At 47.5% G+C, this 18398-nt stretch overlaps 1 protein-coding gene across 3 annotated transcripts in view; it reads right to left on the minus strand.

Moving 5' to 3' along the window:
* ARHGEF7 (Rho guanine nucleotide exchange factor 7) overlaps positions 1-18141 on the minus strand; it is a 117868-nt gene extending 99727 nt beyond the window's left edge. The window contains exons 1-2 of one of the 3 annotated variants that reach the window (XM_063392765.1): positions 17801-18141; positions 2965-3051 (exon numbers count right to left, since the gene is read on the minus strand). In XM_063392765.1, the coding sequence (XP_063248835.1) occupies positions 2965-3051; positions 17801-17965 (252 nt within the window). In that variant the 5' untranslated portion in view covers positions 17966-18141. Of the gene's footprint in view, positions 1-2964; positions 3052-3137; positions 3314-17800 lie in introns of those variants that run through there. The other 2 variants (XM_063392762.1, XM_063392763.1) reach the window with 2 other exon arrangements.
* Between the last annotated feature and the right edge of the window lie 257 nt (positions 18142-18398).

Here is an 18398-nt window from a genome sequence, read left to right on the forward strand (position 1 = left end):
AGGGAGGTGTGGGAAGGCAGCCATTGGTTTCCTCCAAGGAACAGCAACCCTCCTCATTACAATTTGAAATATCCTTTCTGAATGTTTTATTATCTTTCTAACAACCCAAACTTACTGGGAAGCAAGAGAAGGAAAATAAGAACAATTTTCAGACACCAGCACTTTTCCAAATCAACAGATGTTCTCATCTCTGCCCCTTATTTTACATGTAGGAAAACAACCAAAGTTATCATGTCCTCTAATAAAAGGATCCACAGATGAAAGCATGCCTAAGAAGCCACCTGCTGCTGTGCAACACTCCATTAACCACGCCACTTCATCAAATTCTGAAACATGCCGTAACAAAGTCTCCAAAACCAGAGACCTACAGAGCTCCAGCAAGGCAAGGAGCTCTGACATGACTTTGTAAAAATACACCACCACTGCGTCCAAGATGAGCTCAGATCTGGGAAGTGCTTGTACAATGCTGATCTTAGGCTAATCAAACCACAACCATGCTCTCACCAGGCTCACAAAATTACACACAGAAAAATCATCTGATCCAACTGCATATAATTCACATTCAATATAAGGTTCAAATGCAACCCTTATAGATCACAGAAAACTCCACTTATGAGGAAAAGAACCACATTAGTGCACAGAATAATGTCACATCTCCCCACACCACCCTAGAGCTTCCTCTGATACCCGTACTGTCCAAATGTTTCCATTATTTAAGGTACCACATACACATCCACCCTTCTGTCAAATATTTGTACTCACCACTAACTCCTTGTTAGCTCATCTGCCCCTTCTGCCAGTATCCCCTAAAGGGTTCCAGAGATGCTCCTCACACTCTTCGCCCAACGCAATCTCTGAAGCCTGACTGCGACTCTGGAAGCAGCACACAGACCCTGCACAGGGGATCTGTGCCATCTCCCCAGCTCCCACAGACAGGAAGGCACAGATTCTCCAGGGCTGACTCACACCTTGTAACAGAGGGAGGGGGAAGAGCCCAGGAGTAGCGGATGGCCAAGAGGTCCCTGCCAGCTGCTCCCTGGTTGAATCCAGGTTGTCATTGCTCTCATCTTTGGCCACAGTTAGGGGGTTGGAAAAATTAATGAGAAAACAACAGGGAACAGACAACGTACAAACTATAAATACATGCACAAGAGCTACATAAGCCCAAGCATTTGTGCCCCTTCTTGCCAGCTTCTGAACTCTCTGGTAGCTTGGGAATAATTCCTGTTCCAACATGCTGAGCTGGAAGCTACTGCTGCCAGTTACCTCCACGTAAGAAAGGTGTTTCCGGCAGTCTTGCTGAGAAGCCCCTGGGGCCAGGTTAACAATTTGACTATTCCCAAAAATATTCAGACTCTTAGAAAAAGGCCAAAATTATCTTTTCTTTTAATAATTTTTCTTCATTTTCTCATCACCCCAAGGAAAAGAGCTGATAAAAGCTTTCTGCAACTAGAAAAGAAATCAAACTGCAACACTATAACTATTCTCAGCCTATCACAATTGCAATAGCTTCAAGCTTTGTGAGAGACCTGATGAAGGAAATTAGTAAAGGGGAGGCAACAATATTAATGCTATTTAACAATTACAATACTCGATTTACTTCTGCATTGAAGTACCTTCTCCCCCTACTCCTCCCCAGTTCATGAATGTCCACCACTTGAAGTTTGGATCCGCTCACACACATGAATGTTCAAAACATGAAAAACTCAGTGTGGCCCAAGAAAAGACAAATAGGAGTGACCGCTGCACCAAAGCAAAAAAGAATGCTTGACATAATGCACTGTTCACCCCAGAACCTGGTTTCTGACTATTTCAGAACTTAACTTGGTTTTTCTCCCAAGAAACCTTAAGGGATTTTTGTATGTATTTGGAAGGGAGAAGGAAAGGCAGGTAAAAATGCAAGGACTTATTCCACACAAGAGGAGTGCTAAAAGCGGTCTTAATGTTCATCTTTATCCATGAGGGAACCTAAGATTAAGGGCAAGTCCTGCAAGTATCATTTATTTCACTAATGATACTTCACAGTTTAGAGGCCTCAGGAAAGCAATCAGGGTCTTTTTTAATTACATTTGGTTACTGTCTGGCAAAATCATAGGCAAGACCAGAGGTACTGTAAGACCCTGCAAATTAATTAAGGCAACACTACATTAATTTCAGTTCAGAAGCACTAGAAGCCAATTTTTTCACCAAAAAAAATTGTTTCCAAGAACTGAAATTACAATATCTCTCACTTTTCAACTTGGAGAAGCTGAAACCTGTTTCTAATCTCATCAGTTCCTTCCCACACACCAACATCAAGTAAACTCGACAGCAGTATGTACTTGCTATAGCTAAATATACCAGCAATATTCGAGAACCTAATTTGCAACCCTGCGAACATACGTTCAGAAAAGATGGCAGTTTGCTGGGCTTTTATGTAATGCAAATTTAAATAGAAGAACCAGCACCTGCCATTTTCTTCAATTAGCATTTCACTCGGCTGTAGGCATCTTCATTTCTCTAAGCCGACCGCTGCGCTTCCAAAGCGATTCCACGAATGAATCGGACACAATTTATCCGTACCAAGAATTCACCGGGACAGAAGAGCAGTGGTTTTAGCCGCCGCGGGGCCAGGCGAACCCCGGCAGTGGGTGCGTGCAGTGCCAGAGGGCCGGGGCGCGCCCCGCCCGCCCGGCGCTGCCCGAGCTGCGGCGCGGCCCTCGCACGCGGTACCGGCGCCCCGCGCCCGCCGCCGGAGCCGCCCGCGCCCGCCCAGCGCGGCTCCCGCGGCCGCCGCAGCGGGCAGCGCCCAGGCAGCGCCCAGGCAGCCCCGGGCGGACGCGGCGGCTTCCCCGCAGCCCCCCGGGCCCGCAGCCAGGGGAGGGGCGGCCGCCACCATCTTGTCAGCCGCGTCCCCGGGCACAAAGGGAGGGCGAGAAACCCCCCGCCCCCGGGACCCAGCCGGGCGCCCGCAGCCCGACTCACCTCCAGGCGCAGGGAGGCACCGCAGCCCCGCAGGAACTCGCGGATGTTGCTCAGGCACTCGCCCTCCGTCCGCGGCTCCGGGTACACCTGCAAGAGAAGAGGCGGGCGGATGAGCGCGGGGAGGAGACGGGACCGCAGCGGAGCGGCGCTCCCCACCCCGCCGCTCCCCTCACCTCCCGCTCCCTCCGCAGGCAGCGGCGCCGATCGCTCCCACTGGAGGGCTTGAACCGGGAAGTAAACACGGAGCACAGGAAATGGCGTGCGAGGGCGGGGGGCGGCGGGCAGGAGCGCGGGCAGGGGTGCCCCGGCCAGGCGCGGTCGCGGGCGGCTCTGCCCCGGCGGGGCGGGCGGACGGAGGGAGGGAGGGACCGAGGGAGGGACCGAGGGAGGGAGGCGCGGCCCCGCTCGGCCCCGCTGGACCCGCCCCGGCCCCGCCCCGGCCCCGCCTCGCCGCGGGCGGGAGCGGCCGTGGGTGCGGCCTCGGGCCCCGCCGCGCCGAGCTTCGTTTCGAGATGCGGATCCACAGAGCCCGGTGCCGTGACGGGCTTGGCTGCAGGGCGAAGCGGCCCGGCGGGCAGCCCGGGGACAGCCCCTCCTCGGGAGGAGCGGGGACCGCGCACAGGGCACAAGGCGCACGCCGCGGGAGGCCGGTGCCGCCAGCGGGGCTTGTCCGTGCCCCCGTTCTGACTCGGTGCACCCTTGGGTATCGGTTTTCTAACGAGGAAATATACCCTTCACAGAAACGCTCCGAAGACCTCTGCGGAAAATACCAGCACCCGCAGTTAATAATCTACCAATCCCAGGGTCTGATGTTAACGACCTTTATCTGTAGTTTATTAAACAGCCCCTTCCTGCCCCAGAAGAAAAGCAACTTCACAAAGAGAAAAACCGTGACTGAATCTAAGGCATCTGCTCTCTGCAGCCGCACTCAGGTGCCTTCAGCTCAGCCTCTGTCTACCCCAAAAGCAAAGTGTAGCCCTTCCACGGAAAAGCAGCCAGCCCCAAGAGCTTCAGGGACGTGGCTTAATTTACAACAGCTTAACTAAATTCTGTGTGCGCATTGGTGTCGTTTCACAATAAATCCATTGATTTCTGTGAAATAGTTTAGCAAACAAATCATTGCCCAAACTGGACACCTCGTTCTGTCAGAAGGGGAAAGCCTAGCACAGACGTGCACTGGCAGGTCGCTGGAAACTGAGGTGTTGCAACACACAGTGTCATGGCCTTTGATCATGCATTACACTCAGAGGAGGTTGTGTTAAACGCACATGTATGTCAAGGTTACAAAAACTCACAGCATAATCCACCTGCATCGCACTGGGAACTTCACGTAAAGTTGACTTCAAACGTTCCATCAAGCTGAAACCAAGATAGTGCCTTCCCACATGATTATAAGATATTAAAGATACCTCTGACCCCATGATACCATAAAAATTAACAAATGTGACAACATGACAGGGTGAACCTGGCACAAAGAAATTTAAAACACAAGTCACTATCGTTTTCTAAACAAAATTCAGATGAGTCTTAAATGAAAGCCACTAGTCTGTAATAAAAGGAATTTGGTAATGATATGAGTTGAAGAATTTTCCTTTCCTCGAGCAAAGCACAAATACACACACCCCTCCAAACACCTCAAATTTTTTGTACTACAGTAAATCACTGTGGGTTAAGAGTAACCCTTTACTACACCAAAACATAAAGGGAATCCTAAAGAAGCCCTATGGAAGTACTACAGCCCAAAAGATAAATTCATTATGTTTGAAGGACACAAGAGGTGAGAGAGCTCTCCTGAAAACAGCATGACCTTCATGTCTCTTGCTTGAAATACTTTTTGGTTACTCTATTAATTTATTTCTTAATTCTAGTAAGAAATCTAAAGCTATTATGCCAACATCCCTTGTCAGAATAAGATGCTGGAAATTTTTTCCATGTTGATGCTTCTAGTATGCTCTCTCCTATATATTCTTAATATTCACACAACAATGATACAGTTGCAATTTATAACTGTTTTATCTTAAACTATTTGAATAACAACTGGGGTTTATCTCCTTTTACACGTGCCACTTTTACACTTCCTTTTACACTTCCTTGTCTCTTATTTGTACCCACCATTTTCTTTTTCATCTACTTTGTTCATCAAGGCCTCTTTTCATTCTGAGAAACCTTAACTTTACCTCTGCTCTTCAAATATGAATAACGTCTCCCAAGAAATCACAGTAAATTCAGGTTTCTCTTAAAAGAGGCAAATGTCTTGTCTCACAACGTAATCCCCATTAACACAAAATGTCCAAAATCTCCAACACATTAAACTCAGTAGTTCTAAGAAACCCAGACACATATTACCACTCATAAGAGGCTGTACATGATTCATAAAAGACTGAACAATAACTGGAAAGAGGCCAAGAAAAAAAAAGTGGGGGGGGTTGATGGGAAGAAAGGGGAGAGGTAAGGAGAGACATGATTAGAGAAAGGCAAAACCTTTGAATTGAAGATTAAAGAAACAACAATCAAAAAAACCCCAAACCCTGCAAATTGTTCTCTGTCATGTCTGGAAACTTAAATTACATGCCAAATATACCACTGAGACCTTAACCCCACCAGCATACTAATGCATTTTTAAGTTTCCACTTAAAAATCATCTTCATCAAAACAATAAAATAAGTCACAGTAAATCTTTAGAAATGTCATTTCTTCCTTCAAAACAAGGGAAAAGACTTCAGAGTGATAAAAGGAGCAGGATACATTTTCTCAGCTCTGTGGCTGCAACAGCATTTTTATACAACAGAAGACAGAAGCATATGGGTAAAGAACTTAAAAATATCTTAGCATTTGCATCCTGCTAGAAATGTAAAGCATTAATGATCCCATAAAATGAAGCAAACCCGTTATTTACCTGGAAAATCTTAATGTGATTCTGGCAACCTTCTCTTACAGACAGCTGAGAAACACAGTAAGGGACCTGAAGAACAAAATCAGCCCTGTGACAGGATGTTGAAGTGCAGTTATGTGGGCCAGGCCCATGACAAAATCACACATATGGTACACGACATCCTTTACAGTTCCAGGAAGCTCAGGAGCATAACCTGTCACACAGATCGTATTTATAGCCTCACAGACTATTCAAAATGTACCAGAACATCAGGCAAGCAGACCACAGGCAGGTAAGTCCTAGTCTGCCTGAAAGACAGCAAATACATTCAGAGACAAAGGATAAACAGAATAAAAGTAGGGTCATGTTCCCAAATTACTTAGCTTAATAAAAAGTAGGTTGCATGTACTTAAAGCCAGTGAAATAAAGAGGTTATGTATTTTCCTCTCCAGTATTTGATTCGTTCTTTTCCTAGACCAACACCATTAGTTCATTAATGGGGTTGTCTACTTCTTATATGTATACACAGCTTTTAGTACAAAGAGGCCTCAGTGTCCAACTGGAGCCGCTGTGTGCTGTAGTAATACAAATAAAAAAGGTTAACAGTAATTAGAAAAAAAAAGGATTCCAGAGGGGCATGACAAATTCTTAATTAGGGTCCGGGGTGCCACGATGGAATCCAAAGAGATGAGAGGAAGGTAATATGCAGAGTAACCACTGTTTAAACCACTTCTTTGTGGTTCAGAGACAGGTTCTGATTAAGATTAAATCTCTTGGGGAGCAGTGCTAGAAACCACAGCTAGTTCAATGAGGACACTTCTGTGATGCACTGCAGCTATCAAGGAGCAGAGTACATTTCCCACCATCCAGAAAAGGTGGAGAACAATGTGCAATGCAAATAGAGGGTACCTAGCTAAACATTACATCCCTTTTAATCAGTTTAAATCTATGATTTTAAATAACATAACAAGTGAATACAAAAGGGCAATGCACAGAGAGGCTGCCTCAGGAAAAGGTATGAGGGGGTGGTCTTAGAAAAAATGAAAAAGGTTACTACTAGTTCATTTGGACAGGGAAATTGTATGAAGAAAATAAGCAAGGAATGTGTATAAAAAATGGATTTTTTTAAAAAAAAAAGCAAACCCACAGTTATTTGATTGCAATCTTAAGCAAATATGAGACATTAATAAAAAATAGGAGACATTGGCAGTTATATGTATGGGAAATTAGCTGTTTACTTCCATTCATCTGCTGAACTAGTTGACAAACTGGGTCACAGAGCAAGAATTGTACAAGGTCCTTACATAGAAACTGGAATCTACTAGATAGACAACACAGTTTCTACATGCAAGTTACATCAATAATTTATCTAGCACAACATATAATAAGTACAACATGGTTTACTATGTAAGGAAACTCAGTTACTAGAAAGCAGAAATAATAGGGAATGTAACACTAACTGCAAACTAGTAGCCAAGTTCAGCAGACACTTAAAAATGCTCTGTTCAGGTGTATGTCTGCTGGAGCCTGAAGTTCAAAGACTGAGCCTTTAAGTAGGGATATATCCTATTCATCCTGCCTGGAGCCTTTTACATGAGATTCCCCTCAGCACAAAACATTTTTCTCTCTATGATTCAGAACACCTTGTGCACACAGAGCATTACTGCAATCTAATCAGTAAAAATACCATAATTGCACAACGCAGCAAAGCTAACGAAAGGGTCCTATTGATCACATTCAGTCCCACAGCAGCTGTGTTTCCCTTGCTTCCAACCCTTTGAGTGGTCAAGGGCAACTGGTCTTCCAATGGGGCAAACTCTTCCTGCACAAGCACTGCAGGCTGGGGTTTGTTGCCAAGGTTTGTGTTCGGGGATAAAAGCAAGATTAAAAATATCATGAGGAGGAAGCCTGGCCATTCTCACACCAGCCTGGGTGGTGAAGCTGCAGGGGATTACCTGTCCAACAACTCCTGCAGGTTCCTTCCCTCCCGACCCCTCCCAGCTGTTGCCTCTTGCCTGCACCCAGGCCCAGCAGGGCCCATCCCTTTCTGCATTCAGGCTTCCTTCTCTGTCCCAGACCATTTGCCCTCACAGATCACACCCAGCAGAGATGGAGAAGAAAGAGTGGCTACACAGCTACGCAGGAGGACATCCTCTGCTTCTCCAGGAAGCATCCACTGCTGGGCACCACTGGCAGGTGCAGCACTTCCTCCAGGCAGGGAGCAGGTGGGCTGGGAGGGCTGCAGATGGAGCCCCGTGCTCCTCGCAGGACAGAGGAGGCACAGCTGCACTCCAAAGGATCGCATCTTCCACGTGTCCCTGTAAGGAGCACTCTGCAGTCGAGCCCAGTCACTTAAAGGACCACACATCGTACTGATGGCACGTTCACAGGATGCTATAACTAAATTAAAACACACGTCAGAATTCTCAACAAAGTGCAGTTTTGTTTTAAAATCTGTTGTCTTGACAGAGCACCAGACCTTAGCATGATAGTTTCTGCAGTACTGTAGCTCTTTAGCACTGACTTTTCCCACCCTATAAAACCTGTGGCCCACAAACATTTCAGTAATAATCTGCACAGCAGTCAGCATGGGCTAGACCCCTGTATTTTGGCTTGAGGAAACCCATGCTCTGAAAGCGCAGCAGCAGGCAGTCAGACAGACAGTCACATAGACAGTAAGAGCTAGATCCAGCAAAAGACTGAAGCTCCTTCGGGTTATGCTCTAAGATGCCAAAATTTTGCATTTCCACAACTCACTTACGCTCTTCATACAACACAAAAAGGAAGGAAGGTGCCTTACGATATGCTCTAAAATTCTTATTTGCTGAAAAGGATACCCAGCCAGGAAGTTAATCAAGTCACAGCAGAAGGTAAAAGTGGTATTTACTTAGTGTCCCAAACTCCAGTCATCTCCTAGACTTATAAGAGTCCTTTGAGTGTCATTTGGAAGAACTCTCTGAAAGGTGGTTAGTGTCCATTTATTATTAACAATAGAACATAAAGGTTCCCAAACCTCTTGCCCTCGGACACCACTATTGCTGACAGCCACAGAAGCAGCTCTTAGATCCCATTGCCTCACTCCAAAGCCATCAGCATGACTAACCCCACATCTGACACTCCTCTGCTTTACATTCTACATCCCCACAAGTCCCTGTATTCCATCTTTCCATCTCTCCCACCTCAGACCACATATCACCACCTTCCAAACCAACAAATCCAATCCCACATTTAGCCACACAGCCGTAACCCACCACCATTTCTTTTCTGTCCAGCAGGCCACACCAACTCATCAGCCACCACTCTGTGCTCCCTCAGCCTCCACTTTGCTATGCTATCTGAAACCAGAGTGCTTTTGGTTGGCTGAAGACTCCTCCAGCTCTTCTGATTTCTTCCTCTGCACACGTTCAGAAATGCTCCTCTGCCTGACTAGCCACCATTAACCGTGACCTACATTCAAACACACAAATGCTCTGCTTTAGCTGCTTCACTTCTTTAGTGTAATAGCCCTCAAAACCTAAGTTCAGCTAAGTTGCAAATGAAATGTACAGTTTGGTTAAAATGCCAGCTGACTCTTGTGGCAGCCTTTATGAACGGGACCTTATGCAAAAACTAGAGCTGCTTTTTTTCCATTAATCTGCCCTCCAAAAAATGACTCTGTAAAACTGATTCAGTTGTTTGAGTTCATCTTTTCAGATACATACCTGAATCAAACAATATTCAGGAAAACAGTACATTTTTTTGCAGTAGAAGTACAGTATTTTTGCCACTTCCCTTGGACCCTGATTAAATTCCCATCAAGTTGCATCAGGTTGGACACTAGGAGGTTTTCCTGCACAGAAAGAGTGATTAAACATTGGAATGGGCTGCCCAGGAAGGTGGTAGAGTCACCCTCCCTGGAGGTGTTTAAGACTGGATGGGGCACTTAGTGCCAGGGTCTAGTTAACAAGGTGGTGTTCAGTCAAAGACTCTATGATCTCGGAGGTCTTTTCCAGCCTAACTGATTCTGTGATTTTGTGGAAGTCTATAAACTGACTCCCATGGGGCAGGTTTTAACCCAGCCTTAAGATACAAACATGGTAGTCTAAGGGCATCAGGGCAGTCTGTACTGTACTTTTGTTTTCTCAAGTTCCCATCAAATTTTTATATTTCATACAGAAAACATAGGTTGACACAGCATTAAAAAAATTATAATGCCATGCACATAAAACTTACAAACTGTCTTTTCAACTGCTATTAGGATCCTTGCAGGCCCCCCCTCTGTGACCTGAACTAGGCAGGAGTCCTACCAGAACACATGCACAAGAGTGTGCCTGAAGGATGTGATATATACACATAAGAGAGTCTGATTGCAGCTGCAGCAGTAATCTGCTTTGCCTTTCTTCCTAAAAGTTAATAACTAATATTCCTAATTCCGGTGGTTTTGCTTATTTTCTTGCTATTTTAAAGAAAAAGAGGAAATCAGCTAGCATGCAACTGACCCCGACCCCAAGCAGAATCATCAGCCTCAGGCTGCAGAGCTCCAGGGCTGCCAGCATTAAGCATCCACAGGAAGATGTGTGTTTCCCTGAAGTCAGTGCATGAAAAAAACCCAATGAGCTGCAGCTCCAGGTGTGGGCTTGACAACTGAACCAAAGAGATTCCCCTGTGAAGGAAGGCTGACAGGGAAGGATTTTGCACCCCTTGTCACGCAAACCCTGCAGTGTTTCCTGTGGAGCGTCGCTGTTTTGATGCAGCGCAAGCTCAGGCTTCAGGAGTCCAATCACTCAGGGTTTGTTTACACTGGGAGAGCTCTGCTGCTAGATATGCTGGCATCGCTCCTCAGTGTGGATGTAACATATGCCAGAGAGGGAATTCCTCTGCCAGTCTAACAGTACCACTTCCCCCAGTGACATTAACAAAGCCAACAAAAGCACTTCTCTGACAGCACAGCTGCACCAGTGGGGGCTATATGATTTTTATTGCTTTCCCCCTCCCCCCAAGCCATGAAAATATTCCATAGGACTACCAAAGCCCTACGGAAGGGATGGATTCTCTTCTGGGCAAGCTGCCAACATCATCCAATAGCACTCATTGCAGAGCAGGAAAATGGAGACCCGTATTAAATGCACTTAGACCCAAGCAGGGTTTCATCAACCAAGTAGGGACAGCGGCCTCTGCCCACAGGGTCTCAGTGATCCATGATGAGGAGTGGCACAAAGGAAACTTCTTGCAGATGAAGCTGGCCACCCCTGCTCAACTCCTCACCACAAGTGCTGAGACACTGAAACAGGTTGCCCAGGTAAGTCATGGATGCCTCATCCCTGGAAGTGTTCAAGGCCAGGCTGGATGGGGTTTTGAGTAACCTGGTCTAGTGGGCGTCCCATGGCAGGGGAGTTGGAACTAGATGATCTTTTAGGTCCCTTCCAACCCAAACCATTCTATGGCTCTATGACTCTGTGGTGGGTAATGGCAGCAACCATGTCATACTGAGAGATGTGGAGAGAAAATGGCTTTGCTCTAGGCAGCAAAGTGAGGGAGAGAGTAGAAGTGTCACACTGGCTGAGGATCAGGGAGTAAAGCTTAGCCAGCCAAGGTGCAAGACACTGCTTCCATGCTGCCAGCTCACAGTATTTTTGCAAGCCCTGTCATGCTTGAAATGTTTTAAGGTTCCAGTTCTTCAAATCACAGTCACTGGATAACAACTAATTAAAATTGTTATTTAAGGAAGATGTATACTGAATTCCCCTCAGTGATTCATAGCCAGATTTTAATATTATATATGCATATTATATATAATATATATAAATATATATAGGTATGTATGTATAAATACACTTACACTCATAACTAGTCTGCAAACTTTTATGTTAAAGCCAGACTTCTAGTTTTCTAAGGCTGGAATTACAATCTTAAACATTTTCAGCTGAACAATGTGGTGCTGTCAGTCACTAGGATGTAGTGTAACCAGAGGGGAGCGTGCTGGTGGCATCCCCACAATTCTTCCTTTTCTCCACACAGACACAGTATTTGGAGAATAGTCTGGGTAGCAGTAGTGCACCTGAGGGCTAAAAAAAATATCACTTTTTCTGTTGTGCATATTATGTACAGGCATAGAAAGAATGTATATAAAATCCATGGAAAAGACATTAATGAGAGTAAGACCAGCAGAACTACATTATTTTTCCATGCTTTCTCACAAGAAACAATTTAATCACCAACAGTTTCCTTAATTGCCCTCTCTTCTCAGGATCTGGTGTACCCTTATTTAACTCAGTCTAGATCTTCATGCATTGACAAGATCTGGTTTTCAAGGAAAAAAGCAGTGCATATAGATACAAGTCCTCTGCTTCCTCAATGAGCACAGACAGACCATATTCATTTGGATAATATCCCAGTGACCAGAATTACAGAGCCAGTACATAGACAGGAAAAGCAAGGGCATTCTCCTTCAAAGCATCCATGCATCCCTGCTCTCACAGGAGTATCATGGCCAATGACAAGTCTGTAACAGGACCATAAACTCCTACAAAGCTCACAGTATCACTGATGAGAACAGCATGTATTCAGGAAAAACCTGCTCTAATGACTTTGTTTGGGATAACTTTTCCCCAAGCTCTCAGCTCATCCTTGCAGTCTTTCCACCCCGGAGCAACAGCATTCATACACACACCGGCGTTCCCTGAGCAAGCAGCCATGGCAGGCACACCTGTCAGACACAGATTATTCTTGCCACAAGCACAATAATCTCCCTGGGAGGACTGTTGCTGAAGGAAGAGAGCATATGCACATTAAAATGCAGATTTTTCCTCCTGCCTCCCAGGTCTAGCCCTGCGATGACCTGCTGCTGCTGCTGCAATACCTGCAACCACAATGCCTTCCCAACCCATTTCAGTGAGCAAAGGCAGGACAGCCTTTGGGGTCAGCCAGGCAGCCCCCAACGCCTCACCAAGGCTTCAGGGTGAGAACACCCTGCCAGAAGAATTTCCAAAATGCTGCTTGGGGCCAACTAGCACCTGGAAATTTCCACCTTAAGAGTAATGTCTGCACTGCTGGTGGATTGTTCTCAAGCTCTGTCTGGGCTCCACATTCAGCTCACAGCCAGCGTTGCACTCTCTGCAATGATACTGGGCTACAAAATTTGTCACTTGTTATTAACTCGGGGTCCAAAACACCTTTCCTTTCTTCTTCCTTCGCAACATGTGAAATACCACTTTCAGGTCACACCTTGTCACAACAGAAGAGAAGTATATTTAGCCCCGATATTTATGTGTGAGATCAGAGATAAGTGAGCATTAATCTCCCTTTGCCCAAGCCGTGTGCACACACGCTCACTGCGGGGACAAGGCTGGTGACATGGCTGCCACACGTGGCAGCCCAAACCCTCTGTTTGGATGCTCTCAGTGCTTGTGCTCATACACAACAATTCATTCGCCTTGTGAATCCCAAAGGGTTAATTTATTCCTAAATTACCATTCAGAATGCCTCATTTAGCCAAAGACCTCTCTCATTAAGAAGAAAATCATACAGATGTATGAGGTATTTGTACAAAGATCTTAATCTTTGCTGCCATCAGTGCTGGTCCTATCCTAATTAATAACCAAATTAATGTCAACGCCAGTACCCAATCAGGGAACAGCAGTGACGTTTCCTTTCAGCCACGCACCACGGCTGTGTCTGTTTCTCCGGGGCCAGCCCTGCGCGGTCCGTCTCCCACCTCAGCGGCGCGGAGCAGCCCGAGGGAGCGGCTGTGTTTGGGATCAGCCTCCCCCGCACAGCAGAGCCGCTTCTGGGATCCTCAATCCCGCGCAACGCCCGGGGATGGGCCACGCAGCGAGACCCGGCACGCTGCCCATGGCCTGCCCAAACACCCAACCAGCTGCTCTGTGCCCTCCAGGAGCCCCTGACGGGAGGGGGTGTCAAATGGCTGCTGCATCACATTCCCCGCTGCATCCTCCCTGTTTTCCCCAAAAGGAACAAAGCTGTCCTCAAAACGACGCTTTCTGTCAAACAGCTGACCAAAAAATAAAAGTACAAACAAAACTTAATGGAGCGCGAAGCCTCATATGACAAGGAAAATTCCCGCTCCAATTCTGATCTCTGTTTACAACGCTGAAAGTGGGTCAAACTGGTCTGCGATGGAGGAATCTGTTTGGAAAATGATCTCTGAGAGGAAAAGCATCTAAGCGGCAGACAACTGCACTGCAATGCTTCCACGGGGATCCCTTCCCTGCCAGCAAAGTAATTCAGTTTTACCACACAAGGTTGAACTTCTGTAACTTGAAATTACGGCTTTTTATTCAAATTACTTAAATTCAGCAATTTCCTATCTTTTGGAGCAAATAAGCTAACCATGGTTCAGCATAGATCTCCATGCTTTAAAAAACTAAGACATGGCTGGGTTTGAACAGGGGGAAGCTGTTGTCAGTTTTGTTGATTTTGCATTTTTTTTTTTTTTAATAATTGCCACTTTTGCTCATTTTCTGTGTTCAGGACAAGGTTATTGAGCAGTACTATCACACTACCTAACCCAACTGTTTTGGTTTACCCTGTCATGGTCTCTTTCAAAATGCAAAGGAATGATTATGACATTAAATGGGAGCCCAAAAATAAGAAACAGTCTGTAGCAACATTACTTTCCAAGGTATTTGCATTCTGACTTCCAGAAATCTAGTGAATTTAATATCTGTCCTTTCCTATTCAAGATAGAAAATTATTGTAACGTAAACAAATTCAGCCAAAACGTCCTGGCAAGAAGCTCTGTAGGTTGTTCTGTGCAATGCTGGTATACAAAAATACAGCAATCTAAAGAAAGAATATACTTATCAGCCTTGAAACCCAGTAATTTGTTTTATTGACTTATGAAAATTCTGGTTTTTGACCTTCAAGTGCTTGATTCCTTTTATGGTCGCACTATCCTTAATTATTAAAAATATTCTACTAATTATTCTCAGGGTACCCAGAGGCTTTAAAAAGCACAAAATGCCAAAAAATACATTACTACATGCCTGCATATATTGAATCTTCTTTCTAATCTGTTTTTGAAAGAAATAAATAAGTTTATAGCATTTTCTAGAAAACATATTAAAAGATCCCCAAGCTGATAAACATTCCTTCATATTTATAATTTGTATTTTTTTAATGTTCTCTTTGGTTTTAGTTACTATTTTTTTTTTACAGAAAAATGAGCTCTGTGAGTCTTCAAAGTGTCTGCTAATGTCAGTTATTTATAGAAAGTTATGATCTCAAATGATTTTAAGAACTGAATCGGTCTACATCCATGGGACAAACCTTGTATCTATTAGACTTCAAAAATATCCAGTTTTAACTGGAGACTTTCAGGGCAAATAAGGAATAAAAAGGCTCATATTTTAAATGCACTCAGTCTAAAAAAAGTAACAAACAGTAGTAGCCAAAAAGACTTGGAAAAAAATACCATGGCACAGGAAAGGATGTAGATTTTATATCTGTTTGCTAACAAACAAAGAAAAAGAATAAAGCAATGCGGAAACAGTTCAGACATAACACAGATGAGAATGTGAAAGAGGTATGGGGTACAAATTCTGAGTCTACAGAAAAAGAATATTTACAAAGTTAGATGGGAAAATGAGTTTGTGAGTCTCTCGGACACATCTATGAATTAGAAAGTGCTTTGTGCATGGTCCGTGAAAGTAAGTACATTTATCCTCACAAAAACAAAGATCCCTCTTAGAAAAAAAAAAATGTTAAAAGGGCTATTTCTCCCCAGACTTACAACTAAGTCAGAGCCAGAGGAGACACACGGGGCCAGCAGGGACGTCCAGGGCGGCCACCTGTCGGCTGGGGGCGAGCCCGGGGAGGGGGGAGGCTGCGAGTCCTCCCGCCCTGGCTGCATCCCAGCCCGCACAGCGCCCGCTGCAAACCCCGGGCCGAGCTCCACCAGGGTCCCCCTTGACAGCTCCCTGCACGCCAGGCTGGTGGGGAGCTGTGCACCTCCGCAAACCCTCCCTGCATATGGGTGCTGTGAAGGGCCCCCCAGCCGAACACGAGAGGAGTTTGCTCCGAGATGAAAAGAGAGCCTTTCGTTCCCTGGGCTGTCCCCAGCTACAGTGTAACAGAAAAGAACATTAAGTTGGGAAACACTCTTTCAACACTTCTTTCTGTTATGCTTTTTTGTTTATTTTGTTTTTCAGCAGAGCCTCTTTCCCAGATGGAGTGCAGGACCCCATTTTACTAGGCTTGACATCTACACAAAGGGGAAAGACCTTTTCTGCCCTAAAGCTCAGAAGCCAAAGTCCAAGAGGTGCTCAGGGAGCATGCCTGGAGCAGCAGTGTGGGACAGACTGCCAAAACCCTCCTTGGGCTTGGTGCCACCAGGCAAAAGAGCCTGGGGACAAGGAGGCATGGGCAGAGCCTCTCAGAGCCAGTGAATGGTTAGGTGGAGGAGCCCCACCTGTCCCCAGCCCCACGTCACACGTGTCACCATGGATGGCAGAACAGGACATTTACCTGCTCTGGAGCTCCACTTCACAGCCCAGTGCACTGGACAACAATTTGCACCTCATGTGCCACCTCCACAAAGCTGCAGCCCCTTGGGAGGAGGGACATCCTCTTCAGCTCTACTACCTGAACAACCACGTAGGGGAAAATGGTGACAGGGAAAGCTGGCAGCAGCCGTGGCAGGGGCTTCAGCTGTCCCAGCTAGTGCCATTGGCCACCATGGTGGTCCCTGAGTTAGCCATGCTCACACAGCCACCGACACACTGTGCCCGCTCTCGTCACTTCCATCGCCCACCAATAGCACCGCGGGCTCCTGTGGGGTTTCCATGCCGCCATACCACCTCCCAGTGTGCCTGTGAATTTGGGAGGCAGGAATGTTCTACTGCATCTGCAGAATGGGACTCCAGTCCGGAGACAAGACCTCCACGCTCTGGTACAGTAACAATACCAAGCAGTTACAAAACAGTAACAACCCCACTGAGTGGCAAACAAGAACCGAAGGGGGACAGCCCAGCCCAGCGCCACGCTGAGCTCAAGGCGCTGTTTTCAACTTTGTGGGTCTGAGAAGTACTTGAAATACGGTAACAAAAGGCAACAAAAGCCCACTGTCAGCAGGCTCCAACGACTGGAGTGCTCTGCCAACTGCAAAAGGTGAAAAATCCGGTGTTATTTTCAAGCAAGGAGTCATCCTATCAGCGTAGTAGATGACCTTCATCCATCTCCTCTTCACCACCTTGGACTGGCATACAAGGAAAGTTTTTTGCGAATATGTGGATCTCTGTGTGCTCTACGTTACTGAACATCAGGTGAGACAAAGGTACTGTCCCAAGTTTTGAGGCACAACCAAACCCCTCTCCCTCTAGCTGAGCTACAACGGGAATTACGTCCGCGCACAGAACACATAAAAGTTACCTGACAGAGTACATTTTCTTCAAACACAATGCAGACTAGAGCTGGAACGCGTTTGTTCAGCTCCAAAAAACAGGATGAGATTTTTTTTTCCACAAGCTACCGAACACTAAAGGACCCAAATAATGCTAAAACAGCCTTCAAGAAGACGAAGCATCAAACGCTAAAATGTCCTTCAGAGGCTGGAAGGTATAAGCTGAATCACCTCCCAAGCGAGGTGAGGCACCGGCTGTTCCAGCAGTTGCGTAGATAAGTTTGCAGCCGGCTGGTGGCACTCAAGAAAGGGTCCATAGTCCACCCCCCAAAATTTATGCATCTCCTGTGCACGGGCAGAACTCCGCTTTGGGGAGCGGGGCGTTTGTAAAACACTTGCAGAACAGTGGTCCCCCAAGGGGGGAAGCCCCTCCAGCCCCGCTGCCGCTCCCCGCTCTCCCCCGGCCCCCGGACGGGGGATCGGCCCCCGCGCCGCCCCCCTCGCCCCTCACCGCCCTCCCCGGGCCCGGGGTCCCCCCTCCGGCGCGGGGGGCGGCGCGGGCGGGGCCGGGGGCGGCGGGCCCGGCCGCACAAAGGGCGGCGGGGCGGGGGGCGCCGAGCGCTTACTTTGTCTATGGTGCCCGGGAGCAGGCGGTCGAGCAGGCGGCACAGCACCACGCCGTCCTTCAGGGAGGACTGGAGGAAGCTCTCGGGGTCGGAGATGGTCTTTTTGGGCGACTCCAGCACGCCCAGGGCGATCAGCCACGTAACGGTCTGCTCCGCCGAATTCATGGCGATGGCGGCGGCGGGCGGGGGTCGCGGCGCCCCGCGCCTCGCGTGGGTTTTGTGTCTCCCCCGGCGGGGGCTTCAGGCGGAGGCCGGCGGCGCCGCCCCCATGTGAATGCAGATGACGACGCCCCGGCCCCGCCGCTACAGACACATGCAGCTGCAGTGCCGCCTCCTCCCCGCCCCCCCGCCGCCGCCGCCGCCGCCCCATGACATCACTGGCAGCGGCGGCGGGCGGGGGCCGCGCGCCCGCGAAGACCCGCGCTCCGCTCCGCGCCCGCTGCGCGCCCCAGCGCCGGCCCGCGGGCGCCCCCTGCCGGGCGGCCGGCGGCTCCGCGGGCGCGCAGCGGGGCGGGAGCGGCAGCGGCAGCGGCCGGGCACCGCCGGGCTCCGCCAGCCGCGGGGAAAAGTTGCGGGATCCCCCGGCCCCTCGTTTCCT

This window comes from Prinia subflava, chromosome 3 (genome assembly GCF_021018805.1).
Source record: "Prinia subflava isolate CZ2003 ecotype Zambia chromosome 3, Cam_Psub_1.2, whole genome shotgun sequence".
In the NCBI taxonomy this organism is placed as follows: domain Eukaryota; kingdom Metazoa; phylum Chordata; class Aves; order Passeriformes; family Cisticolidae; genus Prinia; species Prinia subflava.